The sequence below is a fragment of the Thalassophryne amazonica genome, chromosome 3 (genome assembly GCF_902500255.1).
Source record: "Thalassophryne amazonica chromosome 3, fThaAma1.1, whole genome shotgun sequence".
In the NCBI taxonomy this organism is placed as follows: domain Eukaryota; kingdom Metazoa; phylum Chordata; class Actinopteri; order Batrachoidiformes; family Batrachoididae; genus Thalassophryne; species Thalassophryne amazonica.
In genome coordinates this window covers 67,455,249-67,472,353 of record NC_047105.1, presented here as the reverse complement: position 1 = coordinate 67,472,353, position 17,105 = coordinate 67,455,249, and the positions used below count along the sequence as shown (strand labels likewise).

Below are 17,105 nucleotides of genomic sequence, written 5' to 3'. Positions count from 1 at the left end.
ATATTGTGCTGAAAATTTCAGTGCTTGGTACTCTGTGCCCCACATTCCCACGGATCTCCCCGATTTACATGAAAACATCATTGCACAGTGCAGTATATAATTCCACACATGTATTTGCAGCAATGTGGTAAAAGGTTCAGTTAATTTAACCTGCACTTAAATCTATAAGCAAAATACTGTGCACAAGATGAGACAGTGACGGGCTGACAAAGCCTCATTGAGCATATCAGACTTTATTGTGCCATGCAAAGTATCAGTGCCTCAAAGCATTATCCAGTGACACTTGTGGCTGGTAAAAATTATGGCAGGGAGAAGTTCCAGCCTGGACAGTGTGCACATGGACAGCATATAAATAAATGGACAGAAAATGATCATTAAAATCGTGAGTTTGGATAGATTTATGAGTCAAACAGTCAAGTCTTAAGTATTGTGACAGTGACAATTTAATTTTTTTTTGCCTGTGTTCACCTCCATGCTGGAGCTAAAATGAAACAATCAAGGTGCGCTTGTAGTGTTGTCTTTTGTCAAGGGGTTCAGCAAAAAGTGCATTAATCATTTAAGTCTCAACCATCTGTAAGACAGGAAGCACCCCAGAACCTAAAGACTTGGACCTTTGTTGTCCTGGCAGTCTTAAAAAACTTGAGTGGCCACGCAAAAAGGAGACAAGTGAGGGAATCCACCAAGATACCCATTACAACTATGAAGTAGTTACAGACATATAACTGTGATTGGTGATACTGTGCATACTGCAACTCTTCACTGTAAAAAAAAACCCCAAAAAAACAAACAAACTTGTTTTTACAGGAAAACGCTGGCAGCTGTGGTTACCAGGGAATTCCTGTAAAAAAAAATACAGCAGCACAGTAGATAACTTTACAGACATGATATGTAAATGGATTTACAGTGAATGAACTACGGCTGACTCACATTAAAAAAAACTATTAAATAAAAAAAAACAGAGCCTAGTCTGAGTATCGTATCGCATTAAAATTAAAAGAAACAAAGCATGCAAGGATTATGACTGAACAGTACTTAGACTAACGATAATAATTTCTTATAGGCCTACTTCCTAACCTACTCTACAAGCTGCAAATAGCCTACCTGTAGCCTATAGGCCTACCCAAATTTGCATCGTTTCATCAATCATGTTAAAGTTAGGCTACAGCATAAACTTGTAAAGTGACTTACATATAATTCTTGTATTTTTAAAAACAACTGACTAAAACTATAGGTTTTACAATGTTTGCATGTCAATTTACCACAATTGTTTTGTAATGAGTATTACAGTATTTCTCAGTTTTTGTTACAAATAGTTGTAGTTTCAACAAATATATTTGATTAGAATCACATATTGTTGTTGTACATCTAACAAAAACATTCTGTTTAATAGTTTATATATTCCACTGTGATTGAAACAAAAAATATGTGTTTTTGGGTTTACAATACTTTTCTGTAGTGATTTTACATTGTTTTTATGTAAATTTCACGGCATGTTTTACAGTGTTGTCTGTTGTATCACACAGCATCTGTTGCATCATGCAGTTTCATGGTGAAGTGGAACAGGAAAGGGTTTTCCAAAAGAAATGTGAAATTTTAGTTGTAGTGTACCACAATGTGCATGGGAGACTCAAACCCAGATTTGACCAGTATTCTTGTAAAGTCTGAATCGTAGTCTTGATCCAGGCGTTCAGCAACATCCTGGACTTGCATATCAGAAGTGTATCTGTGTGCAGTGAAAGTGTTGAACTTGTAAAGACATTCACTTCTCTCAACATTGACATTCATGGCTTTGAGGTTGTGAGACACCTTGTAAGAGCTTATGGAGTCATGAGGGGATGGACCGGTTGTCTGCCTGGGTGGTTACCATCCTGGACATACAGTTATGTGATCATCGGTGCTGTAATGTAATTTTTTTTTTTTGCCAAATTAAAATGGCATGCTAATAACAAACTTATCATGATGATATGCAAATGCAAGAAGATGGTTTTGTTGTGTATTTCTGATAACAATTAAGCTGTTTAGAAGGGCCTATGTTGTGTGCAAAATGTTGTGTGGGCCACCAGAAGAGGAGGTACTGCTAGCCCACCACCAGAGGGCGCCCTGCCTGAAGTGCGGGCTTCAGACACAAGAGGGCGCTGCCGCCATGGACACAGCCGGGGGTGACAGCTGTCACTCATTATCTCATGACAGCTGTCACCCATCTACACTTCATCGTACTACTGCATAAAATCCGGACGTCATCTCCACCTCATTGCCGAGATATCATCTACCTGTGAAGGTAATATTCTCTGCTGTATCTGAACTTAACACTGACTTTATAGTCTGAACTTCTTTGCGGCCGTTTTCCTGTGGGTGTTGCCTTATCTGTGGGATTGGCGTTTTGGTGTGATCAGCGACGGCTTTGCTTCACACCCCAACCAGATAAGTGGTTAACAGGAGCTGCACGAGTGTGTGATTAGAGGTGGAGGTGACTTTCCACCTTCTGACTGTTTTTGTTACTGGGTGTGCACACACCCACATCTCACTGTTTGTGCTCCTCACCAGCAGTACCAGATCCGACAGTCGGGGACGGTGATCACCTGGGAATTAGGGACTTGGCGGCTCCAGTATTCACCAGGTTCGGTGGCGGCGGAAATCGTGTGGTTCCGGCTCTTCTCAGGACAGACATCTTCTATCCTCGAGCCTGCCCACACGTCACCTTTGTGTATTGACTGCTATCAGATTCTGAGATTGTCTGTATATTCGTTGTGCACATTCACAACATTAAATTGTTACCTTTTGGCTCATCTATTGACCGTTCATTTGCGCCCCCTGTTGTGGGTCCGTGTCACTACACTTTCCCCAACAGGATATCTCGGCCAACGTCATGGATCCCGAGGGGCGTCAACCATCTGTTGGACAGCCAATGGAAGAGCAGGGTGCGCAGGCATCGGCTGGAGGCGTGATTGGTGAGTTGCAGCACATCCTCACCGCCTTTACCGCTCGGATGGACCTGATAACCGAGCAAAACGTCATCCTTAATAGCAGGATGGAGGCTGTCACCGCGCAGGTGGAAGCGCGCGCTCAGGGCGCTGCTGCAGCTCCTCCTCCTGCCGACCCGGTGCCGAATACAGACATTCCACTGGTCATTCAACGACCCCCCCCACCATCCCCTGAAGCATACATAAGCCCCCCAGAGCCGTACGGAGGTTGTGTGGAGACGTGCGCGGACTTTCTTATGCAGTGTTCGCTCGTCTTTGCACAACGTCCCGTGATGTACGCGTCTGATGCCAGCAAGGTGGCTTACGTGATTAATTTGCTTCGAGGCGAGGCACGCGCTTGGGCTACAGCGCTTTGGGAATAGAGTTCACGGCTCCTCGCCTCTTATACTGGGTTTGTGAGGGAGCTCAGAACTGTTTTTGATCACCCTAACAGAGGCGAAACCGCGTCTACCGTGCTGCTGTCAATGAGACAGGGGCGCCGCAGCGCAGCCGAATATGCGGTCGACTTCCGCATCACGGCTGCGAGATCCGGCTGGAATATGACTGCATTCCGCGCCGCCTTCATAAACGGACTGTCGTCGGTCCTGAAGGAGCACCTGTGGCTAAGGAGGAACCGCGGGATTTGGCTGAGCTTATCGATTTGGTTATACGATTGGACAATCGGTTAGAAGAACGCCGACGGGAGCGAGGCGAAGGGCGTGGTCAGGCACAAGCCGTCCCTCTTCCTCCCGGGTCCGAAAGAGAGCCGTCTTCCCCACCCTCCACAGCCACAGTGCTCCGTGTGGCTACAGCTCCCCCTGCTGACGGTGCTAGGGACACGAGCAGGGCCACATTCAGACAGAGGAGGCTGGTCCGCGGGGAGTGTTTTGTCTGCGGCTCGAGTGAGCATCAGCAGAGAGACTGCCTCAAATGGTCAAAACACAAACGCCCGCCCTTAGAGACTGGGCTGAGGGGGGGTCAAAACATTCACGTGGGTCATACACATCTGTCAACACGACTCCCAGTTAAAATCCTGAGCGGGGATTTAACCCTTCAAGCCCCAGCACTGGTGGACACGGGGTCAGAAGGGAATCTGCTGGATAGCAGATGGGCAAGGGAGGTAGGGCTCCCTCTGGTGGCGCTTTCTTCGCCAGTGAAGGTGCGAGCACTAGATGGCACTCTTCTCCCTTTTATCACACACAGGACACTACCTGTAACCCTGGTAGTGTCTGGGAATTACCGGGAGGAGATTGAGTTTTTTGTAACTCCTTCTACCTCCCACGTGATTTTGGGCTTCCCATGGATGATTAAACACAATCCCCGGATTGATTGGCTGTCTGGGGTTGTGACTCAGTGGAGCGAAACCTGCCACCGGAAGTGTTTAGGATCCTCGGTTCCTCCCGGTGTAAATGCTAATGAGGAGGTTAAAGTCCCTCCCAATCTGACGGCGGTGCCGGTTGAGTACCGCGACCTTGCTGACGTCTTCAGCAAGGATCTGGCGATCACCCTTCCCCCGCACCATCCGTATGATTGTGCCATTGATTTGGTCCCGGGCGCTGAGTACCCGTCCAGCAGACTGTACAACCTCTCACGTCCTGAGCGCGAATCAATGGAGACCTACATCCGGGACTCATTAGCTGCCGGGCTGATCCGGAATTCCACCTCCCCGATGGGTGCAGGTTTCTTTTTTGTGGGCAAGAAAGATGGCGAACTCCGTCCATGCATTGATTACAGGGGGCTGAATGACATAACGGTTCGTAATCGATACCCTTTACCCCTGTTGGATTCAGTGTTCACACCCCTGCATGGAGCCCAAATTTTCACCAAACTGGACCTTAGGAATGTGTATCACCTGGTTCGGATCCGGAAGGGAGACGAATGGAAGACGGCATTTAACACCCCATTAGGTCATTTTGAGTACCTGGTCATGCTGTTCGGCCTCACTAACGCCCCCGCAACATTCCAAGCATTGGTAAACGATGTCTTGCGGGACTTCCTGCACCGATTCATCTTCGTATATCTGGATGACATACTCATCTTTTCCCTGGACCCTGAGACTCATGTCCAGCATGTACGTCGGGTCCTGCAGCGGTTGTTGGAGAACCGGCTGTTTGTGAAGGGCGAGAAGTGTGAGTTTCACCGCACCTCTTTGTCCTTCCTGGGGTTCATCATCTCCTCCAACTCCGTCGCCCCTGATCCGGATAAGGTTGCGGCGGTGAGAGATTGGCCCCAACCAACAAGCCGCAGGAAGCTGCAACAGTTCCTCAGCTTTGCAAATTTCTACCGGAGGTTCATTAAGGGCTACAGGCAGGTAGTTAGCCCCCTGACAGCCCTGACCTCTCCAAAAGTCCCCTTCACATGGTCGGATCGGTGCGAAGCCGCGTTCAAGGAGTTGAAATGCCGGTTCTCGTCTGCACCAGTTCTGGTGCAGCCCGACCCTAGCCGCCAGTTTGTGGTTGAAGTGGACGCCTCTGACTCAGGGATAGGAGCCGTGCTGTCCCAGAGCAGAGAGACCGATAAGGTTCTTCACCCGTGTGCCTACTTTTCTCGCAAGTTGACCCCCGCTGAACGGAACTATGACGTCGGCAATCGGGAACTCCTTGCGATGAAAGAGGCTATTGAGGAGTGGAGACACCTGTTGGAGGGAGCGTCTGTGCCGTTCACGGTTTTCACTGACCATCGGAACCTGGAGTATATCAGGACCGCCAGGCGGCTGAACCCCAGGCAAGCCCGCTGGTCACTGTTCTTCGGACATTTTGACTTCCGGATCACCTATCGCCCCGGGACCAAGAACCAGAGATCGGATGCCTTGTCCCGGGTACACGAAGACGAAGTCAAAACTGAGCTGTTGGATCCACCGGAGCCCATCATTCCGGAGTCCACTATCATGGCCACCCTCTCCTGGGACGTGGAGAAGACCGTCCGGGAGGCCCTGGCACGGAGCACGGATCCCAGAACTGGGCTGAAGAACCGATTGTACGTCCCACCAGAGGCCAGAGCTGCAGTATTGGACTTCTGTCATGGTTCCAAGCTCTCCTGTCATCCAGGGGTGCGAAGGACCGTGGCAATTGTCCGGCAGCGCTTCTGGTGGGCGTCTATGGAGGCCGACGTCCGGGAGTATATCCAGGCCTGCACCACCTGTGCCAGGGGCAAGGCAGACCAGAAGAGGTCCCAAGGCCTTCTCCAGCCGCTTCCTGTGCCTCATCGCCCCTGGTCCCATATCGGCCTGGATTTCGTCACGGGCCTCCCGCCGTCCCAGGGCAACACCACCAAGCTCCCAACAGCCCAGGAGACAGCAGACCTCCTGGTCCACCACGTCGTCCATCTGCATGGGATACCAACTGACGTAGTCTCGGATCGTGGTCCCCAGTTTTCCTCTCAAGTCTGGAGGAGTTTCTGCAGAGAACTGGGGGCCACCGTGAGCCTATCGTCCGGGTACCACGGACAGGCAGAACGGGCCAACCAAGAGTTGGAACAGACCCTCCGCTGTGTGACATCCGCGCACCCGACGGCCTGGAGTAACCATCTGGCCTGGATCGAGTATGCACATAACAGCCAGGTGTCTTCTGCCACCGACCTGTCCCCATTTGAGGTGTGTCTGGGGTACCAGCCCCCATTGTTTCCCGTGGTGGAGGGAGAGGTCGGTGTGCCCTCGGTCCAGGCCCACCTGCGGAGGTGCCGTCGGGTGTGGCGCACCGCCCGTTCTGCCTTGTTAAAGGCCCGGACGAGGGCTAAGGCCCATGCAGAACGCCGGCGGTCCCCGGCCCCTGCATACCAGTCCGGGCAGGAGGTGTGGTTATCAACGAAGGACATCCCCCTCCAAGCGGACTCACCTAAGTTGAAGGACAGGTACATTGGACCATTTAAAATCCTCAAGATCCTCAGCCCTGCTGCAGTGAAGCTCCAACTCCCGGCTTCACTGCGGATCCATCCGGTTTTCCATGTGTCCAGATTGAAACCACACCACACCTCACCCCTCTGTGCTCCCGGTCCGGCTCCGCCTCCTGCCCGGATCATTGACGGGGAGCCGGCTTGGACAGTGCACCGGCTCCTGGACGTCCGTCGAATGGGCCGGGGGTTCCAGTATTTGGTGGACTGGGAGGGGTATGGACCCGAAGAACGCTCCTGGGTGAAGAGGAGCTTCATCCTGGATCCGGCCCTTCTGGCCGATTTCTACCGCCGTCACCCGGATAAGCCTGGTCGGGCGCCAGGAGGCGCCCGTTGAGGGGGGGTCCTGTTGTGTGGGCCGCCAGAAGAGGAGGTACTGCTGACCCACCACCAGAGGGCGCCCTGCCTGAAGTGCGGGCTTCAGGCACAAGAGGGCGATGCCGCCACAGACACAGCCGGCTGTCACCCATCTACACTTCATTGTACTACTGCATAAAACCCGGACGTCATCTCCACCTCATTGCCGAGATATCATTTACCTGTGAAGGTAATATTCTCTGCTGTATCTGAACTTAACACTGACTTTATAGTCTGAACTTCTTTGCAGCCGTTTTCCTGTGGGTGTTGCCTTATCTGTGGGATTGGCGTTTTGGTGTGATCAGCGACGGCTTCGCTTCACACCCCAACCAGATAAGTGGTTAACAGGAGCTGCACGAGTGTGTGATTAGAGGTGGAGGTGACTTTCCACCTTCTGACTGTTTTTGTTACTGGGTGTGCACACCCTCATCTCACTGTTTGTGCTCCTCACCAGCAGTACCAGATCCGGCAGTCGGGGACGGTGATCACCTGGGAATTCGGGACTTGGTGGCTCCAGTATTCACCAGGTTCGGTGGCGGCGGAAATCGTGTGGTTCCGGCTCTTCTCAGGACAGACGTCTTCTATCCTTGAGCCTGCCCACACGTCACCTTTGTGTATTGACTGCTATCAGATTCTGAGATTGTCTGTATATTCGTTGTGCACATTCACAACATTAAATTGTTACCTTTTGGCTCATCTATTGACCGTTCATTTGCGCCCCCTGTTGTGGGTCTGTGTATCTACACTTTCCCCAACACAAAATGTATTTTTCCTTTTAAAAGGAACTATAAGGCCAGAATTTAGATTTAAGGATGTAATTTGAGTAAAGCAATTTTTGAATATTGGATTAAACACCATACGTACAACAGGGAAAATGAAGGGCCTGATGACCCAGAGTTGAACTCACAGGCCTGGGGATTTTCCAAGAAATGAAGTCATTACACCTGCATATTGCTGGAAAAAGTGATGTCACGGACATCTGTTATTATTGGTGTAAAATTTGGTCAGTTTGGAAAGGCCACCCACTTTGGGTGGAGACACTGACCTCTGGAATGTATAAAAATGGTTGTCATCCTTTGTGTATTTGAAGTGGTCCTGGTGTTTTACGGAGAGGTGATGGTCTAGTGCAGGGGTGGCCAAGTTCGGTCCTCGAGAGCCACCTTCCTGACACTCTTAGTTGTATCCCTGCTCTAACACACCTGAATCCAATGAAAGGCTCATTAAAAGTCTGCTAACGAGTCTTTCATTGGATTCAGGTGTGTTGGAGCAGGGAGACAACTAAGAGTGTCAGGAAGGTGGCTCTCGAGGACGGAACTTGGCCACCCCTGCTCTAGTGGTTAAAGGTGCGTTTACACATAACCAAGACGCGTTACAAATGTCATTTTTCTGTCATTCGTGACACATTCCTGACATTCTTAATGTGACTTAACGCATCTGAATAGGTTTCTTAATAGTGCGTGTTGGTGCGTGATATTCTTGATATTTCTGGAGCATGTTTTTGCCTGTCAAAAAATCTTCCACGAATGTCACACACCACCCTCATTTCGTCTCACGTCGTGGAGGTTGCAACTGAGCGTATTGATCTGTCTTGATGAGTAGTGATCCTTAATAGAACGTGACAACGTTCGTAGTGGTTCCTATGATAGTTCTTGGAGCCTAAACTGTCACGCGTTATTACGAAGTGACACGGAAACTGTCAAGTTTTGACACGACTTGTAACGTGGCATCACATTTCACTGCGCGCCACGACGAATCAGTTTTCTGTCACGTGCGCACAATTAAACTCGGCTCCAAGTGTCATTCCACAGTTCCTGCTGAAGTTCCTCAGGATGCTCCTGCAGGTGTTTCACCTGCCGTTGTAACCGATGAGTGGGAGAACGAGTGTGAGCAACCAGAGGAGCGAGAGGAGACTCACATGCAGCCAGTAGCGCGCAACAATGCGGAACTCTATTCTTGACCGTGCGTAATGGTTCCTGATAATTCTCCAGCATCACGTGCCATTAATCGTAACGTGTGGTAACAGGTTGCAGCAGTTCCTGAGGACACCTGACGCCTCTGCCCCGAATCATCACATTCGTGATCAGCGGCCAAGAATGTGTACTTCGTGGCATTCGTGACTTGTTATCGTTATGTGTAAACGCAGCGTAAAGCGTTGGGCTTGAGACCAGAGGATCCTCAGTTCAAATCCCAGCCTGACTGGAAAATCACAAAGGGCCCTTGGGCAAGGTCCTTAATCCCTTAGTTGCTCCCAGTGTGTAGTGAGTACTTTGGATGGCAGCACCCTCACATCAGGGTGAATGTGAGGCAATATTGTAAAGCACTTTAAGTGTCTGATACAGATGAAAAAGCACTATATAAATGCAGTCCATTTATTTATTTATAATAAGATGACACGCACAGCACAATCCGTATTGGCGTGCAGGATCAAAAAATAGCACAACAAACAAAAGAGAAACAAGAGAGAGATCCGCACAGCCAGTTAGCTCCCAAACAAACCTTTAATGAAGCACCAAAGTGACGTTTCGGGCCATCAGACATGATGAAGGGCCTCTTCAGCGTCACTTTGGTGCTTCATTAAAGGTTTGTTTGGGAACTAACTGGCTGTGCGGATCTCTCTCTTGTTTCATTTATTTATTTATCCCAAAAATTCTCAGGATGTCAGCGAGAGCAATCTTATCAAGTGAAACACTTTGCAAAAATCATCATAGCCTGCAAAGAAGCACTGCTGATATTCATAGCAGTCACCCAGGCACATTTTTAAAAGTAGGTGTCACACTAGTCTCGAATCCTGATATCAGCAGTCACTAATTTTGCATCTTTTAGTACTTTCAGATATTTCCCAAGCTTAAAGTTACATTTCTGCAATGGGACATTAGAGTGAGTTTTGTCCAGCTGATCTAAAGATGAATGAATCCTTTTCATGTGGGAATAATAAATGAATGGGAATGCTCTGATGTTAACACTCAAGTTTCATGTTGGAATAGATTGTGCCAGTAAGACAATGTTTAAATTAATTGATTTATTGATGGTACCATCGCCAACCAAAACCAAACATCAGACTGGCATAAACTGCCTTGTCCACACAAACAACTTACTGCTGATCATAAATTGTTTAGTTTTATTTTTAATTTTAACATTTTTATTTCATTTATTTCTCTTATTGGAAAGTGGGGCGGGGGGGGGGTGACGGAAAGGATTTGTCGGACAACAGAGATGACAAATGTCTAGTGGAAAACTTTTCTGTGCATATTTTACACCCAATTTATTTGTTATTGTTTTTTTCTTCATAGAGGCAAAGAGGAGTCGCAGTGGCGGTCGCCAGTCTAAAGACTCTCCTGAGCAAGAGACAAATGAAGGTGTCTTTAGTATCTTCCTGCGAGAGGCAGGTGTCATATTGAAGCGAGGTGGAATGTCAAATGAGATTGGTAGGTATTCAGTGTGTATTTCAAAATATGCCAGGGCTAAAATCAGTTTTTCACACTTACCTCTTTCCCAGTTGTTGACCAAGTAGTTTTCCAAAAAAGGATACAGCAACAACTACAGAAGAGTCCCAGGTGCCCTGGTGTGAGTATTCTGTGTACACTATCAGTGAACTGCGACAACAAATGACCACATTAGCTATTGTCTTAATAATGATTCCTCACCATTTGATTGCACAGATTGTGCAGGAATTCATCAGTGGATTGGAGTCTCACATTGAGGACCCTGAGAGGTTCAGGAATTGCCTCCTTCCTTGTGTTCCACAAATGTCTGATGGAGACTCCAGGTATCTATTATTAATAAACACTTTACTTCGGATGGCACATTATCAAACTCACAGCTTCAGCCTACACTCATTTATGTCAGGAGTCTGTAGACTGACACGCACATTTCTGTGCAGCTCTGCCGGCTCTTTCCAGGAGAGTCTGCTACGTATGCTGCTGGGAATCGAAATGCTGCAGGTATGATTGTGTGTGTGTGTGTGTGTGTGGGTGTGTGTGGGTGTGTGTGTGTGTGTGTGTGTGTGTGTGTGTGTGTGTGTGTGTGTGTGTGTGAGAGAAGCGCCTTCAGAAAAGAGAAATGTGCAGTACGTGCATCTTCCTGCTGTGAGATGTACTGTACACACACAGCCTGTAAAACATATTCACTCACTTCACAGTTTTATCTTTTAACAAGATTTTAAATACAGTAAATTAATGTAGAGCTGCAGTGATTAATTAATCTATTATTAAGTTAATCACCAACTGTTTTGATATGTAATTGATCATTTTGGATTTTTTTTCATGTCTAAATTTCCCGGTTTCAGTTTCTTAAATGTGAAAATTATCTAGTTTCTTTACTAGTTTTTTTTTTAGTCCTCTAACAACTTAATATCTTCTCATCTTAGACTTTGAGAAACATTGATTGTCATTTTTCACAATTTTCTTAGATTTTGTAACAAAACAATGAATAGATCAATCAAGAAAATAATCACATTAATTGATAATGAAAATTGTCGTGAATAGTCGCAGCCCAGATGAATCTTAGTTGATTTAATTCATGCTTTTGTGCTTGGAGTGTCCTCTAAATGCTGCTGGCTGCAGTTATTTAGCCATGTGTGATTTAAAATGGGATAACTGCCTGTGTGACGATTGTGGTTTTAATGAACGTAGATGACTTTGTAGAAATCTGTATTCACTTTGACTTTAGAGACTGAATGCTTTTCATAACCTTTGTATGAAGTGTGCAAAGTGAAGGAAAGGCAATGCAAATTTATAATATACTTTTAACTTTCTTTATAGAATTTGATCATCAACATCTTGCTAGAAAAACTCCCTGAATATATGTGGGAAAGGTAAGTGTTTCATATATTTTTAACTTACTGCATTGCTTTATTTAAACATTGTTTTGTTATTAAAATGTTAATGTGTTCTGTCTCACAGTACTGGAGATGGTGGCCTCAGTATTCCTCACATAATTATTAACCAACTCAAGTGGCTAGACAGAATAGTGGACAGCAAGGTAGTCATTTCTATGATGATGGCTCATGTTGCTTGTACACTTAAGACAACGACTGAGATGATTAAAGGTGTTTTGACAGACGTTTTGCTGATTTATTGCATTAGCTCCTTACTGATGATTTCCTCTTTATTTTGTTGTCATCACTAAGTTGTAAATGTGGCTGTGTGTGATTATTTCTAACTTGTCTATGGGTTTAACTTTCACAGGAATTGGCAGCTAAACTAATGGAGTTGGTGTCCGTGGCTCCACTTGAGGTTCAGCGGGATATCATTACCAGCCTGCCAGAAATCCTAGAAGACTCCCAACACAATGATATAGCCAAGGAGCTCAAGTAAATCCAGTTAATCTCTGCTGAAGATTTATAGCTATGTCTGTGATTCCAGAAGTGCTCAGTTTACTCACTGCTTCTGTTTTCCTCACTGACCTCTGTAGTTCTTTACTTCAGGAGAAAATACAATTGACTGTCCCCATTTTGGATGCCCTCTCGAGCCTGAATTTGAATTCATCAATACTGAATGAGGTGGTTCACACAAGCAAGCACACACTGTGATACTGCAGCCATCATTTTGCTGTTAGCGGTTTCCTTCACTATTCTGTTAAGCTGGGGCAACAGGTCATTTGACACTGACATCACTTGCATGTCGCCACACAGCTGTAACTCTGAGTTGACACCTTGACAACGCAGTGTTTGCTGTCCTTGTGGTTTTGAGCAGGGTGAATATTTTAAATTAGCTTCAGTGCTAATCCTGCCACCAGCTGTGTGGGGAGATTTCGGCAGATTGTCATACCTTTGTTGCAGTTTAGGGATGGGAATTGACAAGTTTTTTTCAGTATTGATGCCATAATCGATTCTGCTTGTCAGTGCCATTCTTTGCCATTTCCCTTATTGATTCAGGATCAATTTCGTATGTAAAAAAAAAAAAAACTAGGCTCACACGGGTTTTTAACATTAATGCAGCTGTTTCCCTTGTTGCTATATTCAGATTTTGATGTCATGATGCGAGATGTGACATCATGACACGCTTGTTTTTACGAGGCAGAAGTGCATAAAAACATTGATAAGAGGAACTGAGGAATAAGATTGTAATAGATTAAAAAAATTTGGGACTGGTTCTCAATTCCCATTACTATTGCAACTACTCTTGTAGCAGCTGTTACTATTGTAACAATTACTGCTATCAAGGGTGCAAATGCACAGCTTACATAATCAGAATCAGACCAGAATCAAATTTATTGTAAGTTCTCACAAGGAATTTGATCTGGTGTCATTGGTGCATAAACAACAATAAAAAGGAAAAAATGTTTCTGTAAGAAGTAAAGGAGTAAAATAGACAAAACTATGTTCACTGTCAAATATATGTAACATAGTGGAATGGGGCTGTGCAAAAGCATGCAGATGTACAGTACTTGAACACTATTCCAGTAAATGTTAGTAATGCCACTGTTGACTCTTTCCATGAATGTCAGTGTCTCTACACAAATTGTGGGAAGATAACAATCACTGTAGTAGTAATAATTATTACTACATTTATGTAGTACTTTAAAGTGCTGAACATAACCTCAGAACAATAGAACAAAATCCTACATCCATAAGAACAAATAAAGTAAAATATTAATTACAAATGAAACATACAATTCAATTTATTTCATTTTATATAGTGCCAAATCACAACAAAGTTGCCTCAAGGCGCTTCATACAAGTAAGGTCTAACCTTACCAACCCCTAGAGCAAGCACACAGGCGACAGTGGTAAAGAAAAACTCCCTCCAATGATTTGAGGAAGAAACCTCAAGCAGACCAGACTCAAGGGGGTGACCCTCTGCTTGGGCCATGCTACCGACACAATTTACAAAACGAATATACAGGAAATATTTAGAGTACATACACATACAGACCAGCAAACAATTAAATCAAGATAAAACTATAAAACTAAGAACAGAACATAGAAAAATAAATGTTTTAAGATTAGCCTTAAAGGAGTCAGTGGAAGTGGACTCTCTAATGTCAACAGGAAAACTGTTCTACTTTCCTGATAGTTATTGTATAAGCAGGTGCAATTGCACAGCAAAGTCCACCACAGTTATGATAATGATTGCTGCTGTTTAGTTTCGGTATACAGCTGCTGTTGTGACCACTTTAAGTAACAAAGAAAATGGTTCCTCATTTTGAGAGTCAGTTAATATTCTTATAGTTAGAATGTAAATTTTTCAGACGGACAGAAAGTATAAAATCACCTCAGCTCTCATTGAGTCATAACATAAGCTACTGAATATGTAAGACAGGGGTGCTCAAGTTTGGTCCTCTAGAGCTACCTTCCTGATACTCTTAGTTGTCTCCCTGCTCCAACACACCTGAATCCAATGAAAGGCTCATTAAAAGCCTGCTAACGAGTCTTTCATTGGATTCAGGTGTGTTGTAGCAGGGAGACAACTAAGAGTATCAGGAAGGTAGCTCTCGACCGAACTTGAGCACCCCTCATGTAAGACAAATTTTGGATCTTTGATCTGACAATAACGTCTTATCTTATCTTATAGCCTTCACAAAAAAAGAAGACCGATTGTGCATAATTTTTAATATGGTTTCAATTTTCAATTTCAATTTATTTTCATTTATGTAGCGCCAAATCACAACAGAGTTGCCTCAAAGCGCGTCACACAGGTAAGGTCTAACCTTACCAACCCCCAGAGCAACAGTGGTAAGGAAAAACTCCCTCTGAGGAAGAAACCTCAAGCAGACCAGATTCAAAGGGGTGACCCTCTGCTTGGGCCATGCTACAAACATAAATTACAGAAACAATTCATGGACAAATATACAAGAAATGCTATTGGCGCACAGGACAGGAGGGTCGCCAACACAAATACAACTCCCATCTCTGGATGGAGCTGCACCTTAAACAGAGAGAAAAAACAGAATCAGGCATCAGAAAGACAAAAAAATACCGTATAATTTGCCAGCATTAAACAACAAGAAAAACAGAAGAAATACTAAGGTGATCACCGGCACTAGCCCTAAACTTCACTAAAAGACCATGAATTTAGGTAAAGTTGAGGCCGCAGCCTGCTCCAGTTACTAATAAATGAATTAAAAGAGTAAAAAGCATAAAACAAAACTGTACCAGTATGCTAGCCATATGAAAGGGAAAATAAGTGCCTCTTAAGTCTGGACTTGAAAATCTCCACAGAATCTGACTGTTTTATTGACGTAGGGAGATCATTCCACAGAACAGGGGCACTATAAGAGAAAGCTCTGTGACCCGCAGACTTCTTATTCACCCTAGGGACACAAAGTAGTCCTGCACCCTGAGAACGTAAAGCCCGGGCCGGTACATACGGTTTAATTAGGTCAGCTAGGTAGGGAGGTGCCAGTCCATGAATAATTTTATAGGTTAGTAGCAGAACCTTAAAATTTGATCTCACTGGGACAGGAAGCCAGTGAAGAGATGCCAAATTGGATGTAATGTGGTTGTACTTTCTGCTTCGTGTCAAAAGTCTGGCTGCAGCATTTTGAACCAATTGGAGACCCCTAATGCTAGACTGCGGTAAACCAGAAAATAGAACATTGCAGTAGTCCAATCTAGAAGAGATAAATGAATGGATCAGGGTCTCAGCATCAGCCATAGACAGGATGGGACGAATCTTTGCTATATTTCGCAGGTGGAAGAAAGTAGTCCTAGTAATATTTCTAATGTGGAGGCCAAAGGACAGCGAAGGATCAAAAATTACCCCAGGGTTCCTCACTTTGTCAGTGTGATGTATGACACACGAGCCGAGGCTGAGCGTTAACTGGTCAAATTGATGCCGATGTCTCACTGGACCAAGAACCATCATTTCAGTCTTATCAGAGTTTAAAAGTAGGAAGTTTCTAGATATCCAACTTCTCATTGCTGCAAGGCAATCTTCTAAGGATTTTATGTGAACGAGATTACCAGCAGTTATTGGCATGTATAACTGAGTATCATCTGCATAGCAGTGAAAGGTAATCCCAAAACGCCGCAATACAACCCCTGGCAAAAATTATGGAATCACCGGCCTCGGAGGATGTTCATTCAGTTGTTTAATTTTGTAGAAAAAAAGCAGATCACAGACATGACACAAAACTAAAGTCATTTCAAATGGCAACTTTCTGGCTTTAAGAAACACTATAAGAAATCAAGAAAAAAGATTGTGGCAGTCAGTAACGGTTACTTTTTTAGACCAAGCAGAGGAAAAAAATATGGAATCACTCAATTTAGAGGAAAAAATTATGGAATCACCCTGTAAATTTTCATCCCCAAAACTAACACCTGCATCATATCAGATCTGCTCGTTAGTCTGCATCTAAAAAGGAGTGAACACACCTTGGAGAGCTGTTGCACCAAGTGGACTGACATGAATCATGGCTCCAACACGAGAGATGTCAATTGAAACAAAGGAGAGGATTATCAAACTCTTAAAAGAGAGTAAATCATCACGCAATGTTGCAAAAGATGTTGGTTGTTCACAGTCAGCTGTGTCTAAACTCTGGACCAAATACAAACAACATGGGAAGGTTGTTAAAGGCAAACATACTGGTAGACCAAGGAAGACATCAAAGCGTCAAGACAGAAAACTTAAAGCAATATGTCTCAGAAATCGAAAAATGTACAACAAAACTAACGAGGAACGAATGGGAGGAAACTGGAGTCAATGTCTGTGACCGAACTGTAAGAAACCGCCTAAAGGAAATGGGATTTACATACAGAAAAGCTAAACGAAAGGCATCATTAACACCTAAACAGAAAAAAACAAGGTTACAATGGGCTAAGGAAAAGCAATTGTGGACTGTGGATGACTGGATGAAAGTCATATTCAGTGATGAATCTCGAATCTGCATTGGGCAAGGTGATGATGCTGGAACTTTTGTTTGGTGCCTTTCCAATGAGATTTATAAAGATGACTGCCT

At 45.0% G+C, this 17,105-nt stretch overlaps 1 protein-coding gene across 1 annotated transcript in view; it reads left to right on the top strand.

Annotated features, from left to right (window-relative positions):
- The window catches only part of fancd2 (FA complementation group D2), a 74,594-nt gene that overhangs the window by 1,823 nt on the left and 55,666 nt on the right, over positions 1-17,105 (top strand). Inside the window, exons 3-10 of the mRNA XM_034166617.1 lie at positions 10,496-10,630; positions 10,702-10,769; positions 10,865-10,971; positions 11,086-11,146; positions 11,966-12,018; positions 12,107-12,185; positions 12,392-12,516; positions 12,618-12,705. Coding sequence (XP_034022508.1) covers positions 10,496-10,630; positions 10,702-10,769; positions 10,865-10,971; positions 11,086-11,146; positions 11,966-12,018; positions 12,107-12,185; positions 12,392-12,516; positions 12,618-12,705 — 716 coding nt within the window. The remainder of the gene's footprint in view (positions 1-10,495; positions 10,631-10,701; positions 10,770-10,864; positions 10,972-11,085; positions 11,147-11,965; positions 12,019-12,106; positions 12,186-12,391; positions 12,517-12,617; positions 12,706-17,105) is intronic.